Source organism: Copadichromis virginalis, linkage group LG17, assembly GCF_057382275.1.
Source record: "Copadichromis virginalis isolate Kocher_CV1m ecotype Utaka linkage group LG17, C_Virginalis_male_GT1.1, whole genome shotgun sequence".
In the NCBI taxonomy this organism is placed as follows: Eukaryota; Metazoa; Chordata; class Actinopteri; order Cichliformes; family Cichlidae; genus Copadichromis; species Copadichromis virginalis.
The window spans coordinates 5,213,687-5,225,101 of NC_140634.1; the positions used below are offsets into that span (position 1 = coordinate 5,213,687).

Genomic DNA, 11,415 nt, shown 5'->3' on the forward strand with positions numbered 1-11,415 from the left:
GTACAATCGAAAAGCACCACGACTGCAGTTTTTGTGTTGGATGTAAAAAGCGCACATGATGCTGTGACGTAGGCTAGAATCATGTCGACGATCAACGACGGTCCAGGCGTGGGATTTCTCTTGTGGAAATATGCAGACAATTTTTTCCTTTCTATTGGTAGGTGGCACAGTGCACTTGTGGCAAGTAAGCAAGCTAGAAGACTGGCAATCTCGCTGGGTATCCAGTTACGGAAGCAACACATTAACAAGAGAATTCTGAGTAAAACCAAAGTTACTTTCCCTAGTAACTAGTTACTTTGAAAGTAACGAGTAACTTGAAGTAACTGAGTTACTTTTGATAGAAGTAACTAGTAATGTAACTAAATTACTAATTTAAAGTAACTTACCCAACACTGGTAAAAACATATAGCTAACAACAAACCACAAAATGGAGACTTGCCAATTTATAATCTGCATGAAGGGTACTATATTTTTGGCAAGTGGTCTCCAAATACTTTTAAACAAGAAATATGCACAGATTCACCACACAAAAAATGATACACGGGCTAATAAAGTAAGACAGTGCTGGAATTATCAAGTATATGTATATATACTTGATATATATATGTATATATATATATATATATATATATATATATATATATATATTAGGGGTGCAACGATATTCGTATCGATATTGAACCGTTCGATACAGTGCTTTCGGTTCGCTACGCATATGTATCGAACAATACAACATTTGTAATTTATTTTATCAACTTTCCTTCTGACGATGCTGTCTGTGTTGAGCGCTCAGTGAATCTGCGTTCGACTACTCCGCCTAGGCTGCACTGTCTAGCGCAGATCCACTGAGCGCTCACAGACAGCACAGTCAGAAGGAAGAGCGCAGGGCAAGCTAGCCAGACAGAAGTTAAGCTCTCCTTGCAACATGGACCTCCCCCACCCTCATTCAGATCTGGCGTTTGGAATTATTTTGGTTTTCATGTGACGTATGACCCTGAAGGTAAGTGCGTCATGGACTAAAGTAAAACAGTATGTTGGATGTGCCACGCAATGCTCAATTTCATGGGTGGGAGCTAGTGTGTTAGCGCAGTTAGCTCGTTAACGTGTTGGCCGTCTAGCCCCATGCACGGGGCTATCAGGGGTAGCTCGTTAACGGAGATTTGCCGTGTTGTGGCGTTAAGGTCATTTTAACGAGGTTAACCTGAAAGCACTAGTGGGAACACAACGAATATGACTGCACATTTACGCCGACATCATCGCTAGCCCGACGTCCTGGGGCTAGGACGCTAGCAATTTTTCCAGTCGGGCTACCAAAATCTATCTCTGCCCTGCCCGTCCGGCTATTGTAGGAAGGAAAAATATATGTCAATGCTTTTGCATTCTTTCAGAAATGTAGCTGGGTAATTATGTCATTGGCATCGGTGAGCCACTGCCAATATGTGACATATTGAAATCACGTTTGAATTTGCGCTTGTTTTTTTGCTTTCACTTTGCAATCGCGTGAACTGTGTATAGAGAGCGACAGCACTGATCTGAGTGATGATAATTTGTGCACCAATTCCTCTGACATCGTCTTATCAATCGTTAGCTTACTATGCAAACATGACAAGTGAAATCTCCCGCAGCTTACACATGTGAGAGGTTGATCGCGCAGAGAATCGCTGAGCTTATGTGAGTGCGTGTGTAAAAGCAGCAGGATTTATATTTCAGTTCTGCTGAGCCAAATAAGACAGGTCAGGGTGAAGAAGTGACAGCCAAAGAAAAGCTTACCACAAAACGGAAAAGTTATGACAAATCAGACTATAAGGCAAAAAGAAAGTGCAGCTTTATGATTTCATGGACAAAAGAATTTCTGTGGCTGCGATATGATGAGCTAAATAACCAGGGCTGCACATAAGTGGTCCGCAGGTGCGCATTCGCTGTCAAAATAAAAAAACACGCACAAGGGTTAGGGTTAAATTTAAAAACTGTACTTTTGAGTTAAAATATATATTTATATATAATTTTAATAAATGACAAATTAAAAAGGCATGAACATTTTTTTTGTATCGAAAAAATATAGAACCGTGACACCAAGGTATCGAACCGAACCGAGTGGAAGAATCCGCGAGTTTCTCTGTGAGTTTCCCATTACGTCGTTGCGCACTTGGTGCTTGTTTGGAAGGTTAGGGTTTTTTTTCGCTGTAAAAAGAAGTTTTCTTCCCACGCACGATGGACGCTAATGTTTTTGTCACTTTTTATGGAATCAAACTCAAAGTAAGGTCAGTACTTCCACGCTTTAAACGCTGCACGCTCATACTCTCTCCCACAATTGATATATGATCCATTGTTGATCTGCACACAGCTGTTGTCACTAACGTCTCACTCGCTTACGTCACTGTAGTGAGACATTCTCGCAAAAAATCACGGTTTTAGTAACGCAGTAACGCAGTGTTCCTACGGGAAAGTAACGGTAATCTAATTACCATTTTTGCAATAGTAATCCCTTACTTTACTCGTTACTCGAAAAAAGTAATCAGATTACAGTAACGCGTTACAAGTAACGCGTTACTGCCCATCTCTGGTCCAGACCAAGTTGAAAAACAGTAAAGTATGTTTTCTTTAAAAAAAGGCCATTGTTTTTTTTTTATTCTTGTGAAATATGCATGTCAAAAGCTTTATATGTTTGTATGTGATGTTCTAGCTCTTAATCCAATGTTGACATGATGGTCTAATGTTGTGGTTTTGATTGTAATTAGTGATTGATTTTACTTTTCACATGTTTTACAACAAAATTAAAATGTGTTCTTTTATTCCTTTCCATGGTATCCTGAGTGATGCATCCTCGTCCAGTTTATTAGTTAAGTTTGAAGCAGGCTTTTAGAAGAAGCTCAGCTTTTTTGAGCCACCATACTCACCTTGACAAAGCAAACTTCCCTCAAAATTCTGACAAATTATAAGGACTCAGGTATGAATGGTGTGAATCCACCTGGGATTTATTTAATTTAAAACAATAAAGCACTGAACCTGATAGAGAATAGAACAAAAGGCAAGCAACATACAACAAGAAGAGGAATGCACATGTTCCAATACATTGTTGCAGCCATTTACCATTTTGCTATATAAATAAAGAAATGAGTTACTCAACAAAAAGTACTGGCTCAGTACTTCTTCTTTTTGCACATTACTGCAAACAGGGGTTTAACTGCATCAGAAATGCGACCTTTTGTGTGAAATTAGGGAACGTGTAGCTCTGTCCAAAACTCAAATTCCATTTCCCAATATTAAAAAATACTGACCTAGCATCTGAGCCATCTGGGAATAAATATAATAAAAACATTCACAGGCTAATGTTAAGAACTAAGAAGCATGCAAGCTCCAATTTTTAATCTAAGTAGTCACAATGACATAAGCATTGTTAGTTAAAAGATGTAGTAGCTTGTGATCAATTATATAAGCACACACCTTAGCACATGCACTTTGCAGGTGATGAGGCATGATGACATAGCAAAAATCCACCTTAGGTAAAATGCACAGCAGACTAATATAGGGTGGGCCATTTATATGGATACATATAAATGTAGAATAAAGGCAGTTTGTGGGATTCGTAGTTTTTGAGAGTCTTCAACTAGTAAAAACTAAAGTTATAAGGAGATGTCTGTATGTTGTGTTGCATAGACACCAAAAACAGGCAACTGAATTTAGCATGCTAACTGGCTAATTAGCTGCAAAAGTCTCTCATGTTGCTGGCGAGTTCATCATCAGACATCAAAATGACAAATTTGACTGGAAAATAAACGCTAGCACAAAGATTTCACTTTGACATGTTTCAGTCCCAGTACTCACTTATCCTTTCCCTCTATCACAGCCGTTATCACGTGAAAATTGTGCCAAGTCATGCTGTGCAGTACGTGGGTTTAATTGCCTGAAGGAAATACTGTCATGGTCCTGGGCCATGTTGGCCCAGTGTTCTTAGTTTCCTTGTATGTTTATGTTTTATTCCACGCTTCCCCTGCCCATCATGTCTAAGTTCTCCCCGTGCTCTCTCTTCCCCCTGTGTGCCCTCTATGTATTTATGAGCCCTCGTCCCCTTTCGTGTTTATTCCATGTCTCCCCTGCCCGTTACGTTGGTGTTCTACTCGTGCTCTCTCTCCTCTGTACTTCCTGTTTCACCTCTCCCGTCAGTGTTCAGTTCACCCCGCCCTGTCTCGTTATGATTATCAGTGTCACCTGTGTTCCCCGTGTGTTCCCACTCCCCTCGTTAACCCTCTGTGTATTTCTGTCTGCGTCTCCCTCTGTTCAGCGTGACGTCGTCCCTCTTGCTGTGTGGATCTCCCTGTGTGTCTCTCTGTGAGTTCTTAGTTTATGGTTTCCCAGTTTGGTTTAGTTTATATGTCTGTTCTGCCAGCGAATAAAGCTGAGTTTTGAGTTCATTCCCTCGTGCCTGTGAGTCCTGCATTTTGGGTCCTACTCCTGCCTGCCGCACAGCGATTCATGACAGTACGACGTCACCAGATATGGACCCAGCAGCACTCAACCCACCAGAAGAACTGCGTCTGGACATTATCTACTCCGTGGAAAAACTCCTGCATCTGTGGCTCGAACATGAGGGAAAAGAATTTCGCCGCGCCGTGGAAACCAAACTACAGCGTTTAATCTCTGGTCTTCCCTGGCTACTCAGTGCGCTCCACCCACTCGAACAGGACTTAATCCGCAACGAGCTCCACCTTCATCCCCCAGCTGCTACTACCCACCTGCCTGAAGGGCCGGATGCGGAGCCGCTCGGCCCGTCAGAGCCATCATCAAAAAAGAAACGGCATTCACGCCGCCGACGCGCCACCCCACAGCCGGACATTCGGCCTTCTAATTCACCTTCTGTGCTGCCAGAAGCTCCGTCGGCTCCCTCGCTGCTACTTCCAGCTCAGTTAGCTCCCTCGCCGCCACCCGCAGCTCAGTTAGCTCCCTCGCCGCCACCCGCAGCTCAGTTAGCTCCCTCGCCGCCACCCGCAGCTCAGTTAGCTCCCTCGCCGCCACCCGCAGCTCAGTCTCCTGTGTCCCCGCTAGCTCAGCCATTAACTCCACCACACGCTCCATTTTCACCTCTACCATCGCTTCAGTCATCAGTTCGGTCTACCACTCAGTCGCCCTTAGCTCCATCATCCACACTACCACCTGTTTCTCTTCCACCACAACCGTCACTACACCCAGCCACTCAGGCTGCTACTCAGTCAGTCATTCAACCCATAGCCCTGCCGTTACCATACCCTGTAGCTGAGCCACTAGCCGTCCGACCCACAGCCACTTCAGCCACTCCTTCACCCGTTACACCTCCACTACAACCATCACTGCAGTCTCCAGTGTCCCCAGTGCAGTCTCCAGTGTCCCCAGTGCAGTCTCCAGTGTCCCCAGTGCAGTCTCCTGCAGCCCTGCTGTCCCCAGTGCAGCCTCCTTTAGCACAGTCACCCACTCAACCACCAGCACCACAACCGTCACTACCTCTAGTTCATTCCCCTGTGAAGTCATTAACTCCACCACCTACTCCACTCTCACCACCACCGTTACTACAGACATCAGTTCAGTCCCCTGTGCAGTCATTTACTTCTCCACCGTTAGCAGCTCAGGTCCCCGTGTGTCCAGCAGCTCAGGTCCCCGTGTGTCCAGCAGCTCAGGTCCCCGTGTGTCCAGCAGCTCAGGTCCCCGTGTGTCCAGCAGCTCAGCTCGCACCTGAACCTTTGGCCCAGTTCCCCGTAGCAGTGCGGTTTTTTAGCCAGCTTAACATTGAGCCCGGGGTCCCTATCCTCTCTGGCTCTACATCAGCTCCTGCTGGAAGCTCGGATGAGCTCATCCAGGACTCCGTGGCTCCCACGCCGCCATCTACCTCGTCCGCTGGGGGTTCCAGTGAGCCCGGCCAGCACCTCCTCGTCTCCGCTGGAGGGTCCGAGGGGCCCGTTCAGCCTCCTGTCTCCGCTGGAGGGTCCGAGGGGCCCGTTCAGCCTCCTGTCTCCGCTGGAGGGTCCGAGGGGCCCGTTCAGCCTCCTGTCTCCGCTGGAGGGTCCGAGGGGCCCGTTCAGCCTCACGCCGCATCAGCTGGAGGGCCCGAGGAGCCTGTCCAGCCGCCATCTGCAACCTCGCCTGGCCCGGCCTCAGAGCCTTCGTCTGCCTCTGCAACCTCGCCTGGCCCGGCCTCAGAGCCTTCGTCTGCCTCTGCAACCTCGCCTGGCCCGGCCTCAGAGCCTTCGTCTGCCTCTGCAACCTCGCCTGGCCCGGCCTCAGAGCCTTCGTCTGCCTCTGCAACCTCGCCTGGCCCGGCCTCAGGGCCTTCGTCCGCTGCAGCCTCCTCAGAGCCTTCGTCCGCTGCAGCCTCAGCCTGTGCTTCGCCTGGTCCCGTCTCGACTGGTCCTGTGCCCACCGGGCCTCGGCCAGTACGCCTGACACTGGTGAGCCGCCGCCGCTGCCTTCCGCGCGGCCGGCCCCCGGACCGTCATCGCCTGAGTGGCCGCCGTCGCCTTCCGCGCGGCCGGCCCCCGGACCGTCATCGCCTGGGTGGCCGCCGTCGCCTTCCGCACGGCCGGCCCCCGGACCAGCGCTGTCATCGTCGCCGCCGCCTCCCGCGCGGTCGGCCTCCTGAACTGCTCCGTCGTCTCCTTCACCGCCGCCGTTGCCTTGCGCACGGCCGGCCTCCTGAACTGTTTCCGCGTCGCCGCCGTTGCCTTGCGCACGGCCGGCCTCCTGAACTGTTTCCGCGTCGCCGCCGTTGCCTTGCGCACGGTCGGCCCCCTGAACTGCTCTGTGTTTGGGTTATTTTCTTGGGCTCTGGTGTTTGCTGTGCTCTTTTGTTTTCTGTTCCGGGCCCTCCGTCCTGGGCCCCCGCCGCCCGCCCTGGGTTGTTTTCTGTTTGGTTTTGTTTTTCTGTGTTTGGGCTGTCTGGAGCCAGCCCTTGAGGGGGGGGTACTGTCATGGTCCTGGGCCATGTTGGCCCAGTGTTCTTAGTTTCCTTGTATGTTTATGTTTTATTCCACGCTTCCCCTGCCCATCATGTCTAAGTTCTCCCCGTGCTCTCTCTTCCCCCTGTGTGCCCTCTATGTATTTATGAGCCCTCGTCCCCTTTCGTGTTTATTCCATGTCTCCCCTGCCCGTTACGTTGGTGTTCTACTCGTGCTCTCTCTCCTCTGTACTTCCTGTTTCACCTCTCCCGTCAGTGTTCAGTTCACCCCGCCCTGTCTCGTTATGATTATCAGTGTCACCTGTGTTCCCCGTGTGTTCCCACTCCCCTCGTTAACCCTCTGTGTATTTCTGTCTGCGTCTCCCTCTGTTCAGCGTGACGTCGTCCCTCTTGCTGTGTGGATCTCCCTGTGTGTCTCTCTGTGAGTTCTTAGTTTATGGTTTCCCAGTTTGGTTTAGTTTATATGTCTGTTCTGCCAGCGAATAAAGCTGAGTTTTGAGTTCATTCCCTCGTGCCTGTGAGTCCTGCATTTTGGGTCCTACTCCTGCCTGCCGCACAGCGATTCATGACAAATACAGCACCTTACCAGGAACATCCAAAATCACATGGAGCTTGAGAATAAAATAAACAGCTCCATGCAGCTGAACAAACACAACTCCAGAACACTGTATGATTGTCTGTGTATGATTTATCCCCCCCTCTTCCTCTTCATGAGGTGCCATCAGAGGGTCAGTCCCATTGTGTATTTACATTGTGAATTCCATACTGACCCTGTCTAAGCCTCTTGAACCTGCTTATCTTGAACCAGCTTATTTCCTTCTGGCTGTGACATGAAAATAACACAACTACGCCTTTTCTTACATGACAACTTCAAAAAGATTGTTTTCACATCAAAAGGGTTTAATATTACATTCATATATGCCTGCAAGAGCTTCATGAGTCCGTAGTAATACACTTGGCAGCTGAAGCTTTACTGGACCACTGGCCACGGGTTAAAACATTAATGAAACACTGCTGCCTTCTGTGTGCCGATAGCACAGACAAGTGTTGACACTGACTCAGGCTCAGATGCTATTTCCTCGTGTGTGCTTGCTGTAACTTTGCCCAAAATGAATGAATGTTGCCACATTATAAGAAGAAAGCACCTGTCTCTTTGTGAACCAGAGTGATGAGCTAAACCGTACCTATGATTATCAGTATTATCATCTGTTTAAACGTGACCTTTTGTGTGAAATTAGGGAACGTGTAGCTCTGTCCAAAACTCAAATTCCATTTCCCAATATTAAAAAATACTGACCTATTTCATCTGGGAATTAATATAATAAAAACATTCACAGGCTAATGTTAAGAACCATGTCATTTCCTAAAATAGTTTTGGAGTTGGAGAAATACTAAACAAACCTGACCTTTGAACTGTACGATGTGTTCATAGAGAGATGATTACCAACACAGCAAACTTTGTCATTGTTTGGCTGTTAATGTGAAATGCAAAGTTTGTATCAAACACAGTGAGTCACAAATATTTTTACAGTCAGGAATATCTATTATATCCACAGGAAATACTTACAGGATTCATATCATTCACAACATTAGGATAACAGCCAGCGTTTGAAGTCTGTTTTATGATGTGGCCATTAAGATAAACTCATATAGATGAAGAGTAATCAGTGTAGGTTGTTTGGATAGTTCAGCTTTGAATCATCATCATCATCACAAGGCTGTGTTGCAACCACTACATGCTGATCATGGATACTTTATTTGTTTGTCATTTCTATTTAATAGAGTTATGAAATGCTGCATTACTAGTAAATTTAGCAATGGTTGATTTCATATTTCGCATAGAGTTCAACAAAACATAGGCTGTAAGAAGACGGTAAAAATAAAAGAAATTGACGAATTAAAACATAAAGCTTGGCTGTAAGTTTGTATCAATTTTCACAGAAAAGAATATTGCTATAGAGATTTCCATCTAGACCAGGGGTGTCCAACATAAGGCCCAGGGGGCCTTAATCAGCCAGGAAAAGACTCCCATACTGGATGTTGCTAGAGTATGTGAAAGAAGCATATGTTTTAGACTTTAAACTGTATTTTCATACATTTTACACCTCGCTGATGGCCAATTAAATCTATTTTAACTTCAATTTCATTTCAATCTGTCCAATTACAGGAAATCACAACAGCAGTTGCCTCAAGGCGCTTTATATTGTACAGTAGATACAGAGAAAAACCCAACAATCATATGACACCGTATGAGCAAGCACCTTGGCGACAGTGGGAAGGAAAAACTCCCTTTTAACAGGAAGAAACCTCCGGCAGAACCAGGCTCAGGGAGGGGCGGGGCCATCTGCTGCGACCGGTTGGGGTGAGAGAAGGAAAACAGGATAAAGACATGCTGTGGAAGAGAGACAGAGGTTAATAACAGATATGATTCAATGCAGAGAGGTCTATTAACACATGTTGAGTAAGAAAGGTGACTGGAAAGTCACAGCTCTTCAAAGGAGAAGATTATTTCACAGTAGCATTTACTCACCTTGTGCTTTCTACCTTCAGCCATCCGGTCAACTTCCCCTTAGATCCTCTGACTATACTCACCTGCATCCAGACGTTGGTCTGTACTCGGCAGCTCACATCGGCTTAACTCACCTGCCTGCCCTCCTGTCACAGTACTCTTAGAATCACCCTCACCTGGAAACCATGCTGCCTCACCTGGACCACTTGGCCCTCCCTTGCCATTTCTCCACCTGCCTGTTATGATTCCTATCCACCAGGACTTCACAGACTGAGCCACTAAATCTTGTCTCCTCTCATTCTAGTGTTCAGAGCCTCCTGTTTGCTTTACCTGATCCAAGACCTTGTACCTACTCCCCTCGTCACCGCTCCCAAGTGCTTTTCTTTTTTTTTTCTTTTTTTTTTCAAGTAGCAGATCATTTAATTTTCTTAAATACTTAATTTAATTGACCTATTTTAGGATCACAAGACCTGTCTGAAGATATTATTATCAAAGTGTTAATAAGCATATATAAGTATATATAAGGAGTATGAGCAATATATTGATATGGTAATAATATAATTTATTTGTATCAAACTTTAAACAATAGTTCACCCTCATTACTATTAAATTATTAAGTTGAGTGTGTGTGCTGAGCTCACTGTTTATACAGGAGGTATTCTTTATCAGTTTGAGTCATGAATATTTGGCAGTGGTATACTTTCCTAGATTTATAGCATTATCTTCTTTCTTTTTTTTTTTTTTCTTTTTTTTTGCCTGTCCCGTTTGACTCTTTTGCCAGTTATAATTGCAGACAGCAAGAACTTCAACAAAAAGGATATACTTACTTTTTTTGCCAAAAAAGGCTGATGCTGATGGACTACAGCAGCAGAGAAGACCAACACTGGACAACAGAAGTTTAGAAAAATGTTGTCTGATAAGTCACGATTTTGCTGCAACATTCAGAATTTCACATAAACAACCTGAAATAATGGATCCCTCATGCCTTGTATTGGCAGTCCAGGCTGCTGGTGGTGGTGTAATGGTGTAGAGTAGAGCTTTCAAACAAAAGGACTGGGAAAGACTCCAATCCGGTGCACCGGATTGCTTTGGACCAAGTGAAAGAGAGCATATGTTTTGGACTTTTGAACTGTATTTTCAGAGGTTTTGTAGCTTTTCCTGCTTTTCCTGCTTTCCACCTTCCCCATGAACATTCATACTATGATAAAGTCATTAACTAATAAATAAACAATTACATGACAGAAAGCTCCTGTTTTGACCATCTAATGTAGAAATTTTAGTTTTTCACAGTGAAAAAAGCAAACAACTGAAGCTTATGAGTAAGTTCAAAGGAAGATCTGTATTCACTTTTCTGCCTGCTTTCCTGGGTGTTAGGCTGCTTTCTGTTCTTTACATAACAACCACTTTCCCACGCTATCAGTTTCAATACTGACATCATTATTCCAGTCCAATCATCTTCTCGTCCACCTTTGAGCCAATCAGCCTTTGCTTTGCATGATTTAAATCTGTGTGCTCCATCATTCTCCCTTTCAGACTCTCATTCGCGCAGCCCACCTCCTCCTCATCTCCACCTCACGCACCTCAGTCAGGGCTCCATCCATCGGTCTCCAGCTTTACCGCCACCAGCATCTAGACTCGGGGGAGTCCTATCATGGCTGGGATTCTGTTCTGCCCTGAGGGGTCACTGGAGTCTAATGGGAAAATGTGTTAATTTCTATATCTTGATAAATCATGTTTAATTCTTCCAAGTCATCAGTTCTTCTCAATTCTTCCAGATGAAGTTACTGAACTTAAAATATCTTTACGATGAAATGCCTAGCATAGGTACTTTCTCTGGTCCAGCCCACTTGAGATCAACGTAGGCTGCATGAGTGATGTCACATCCCTGGTGTAGAGAAGATTGTTCTGTTTCAAGAAATGACTGTTGTTTAGGTGTTTTTTTTAATTTATAATTTTAAATAAAACTGAATTAAACTGAACACTT

General features: G+C 45.4%; 1 protein-coding gene across 1 annotated transcript; it reads left to right on the plus strand.

Annotated features, from left to right (window-relative positions):
* The first annotated feature begins 3,995 nt into the window (after positions 1–3,995).
* LOC146688848 (uncharacterized) lies at positions 3,996–11,064 on the plus strand. Its single transcript, XM_085437499.1, has 2 exons — positions 3,996–6,133; positions 10,965–11,064. The coding sequence occupies exons 1-2, from the start codon at positions 4,497–4,499 to the stop codon at positions 11,062–11,064; spliced, it is 1,737 nt and encodes a 578-aa protein (XP_085293625.1). The 5' UTR covers positions 3,996–4,496.
* Positions 11,065–11,415: the final 351 nt, after the last annotated feature.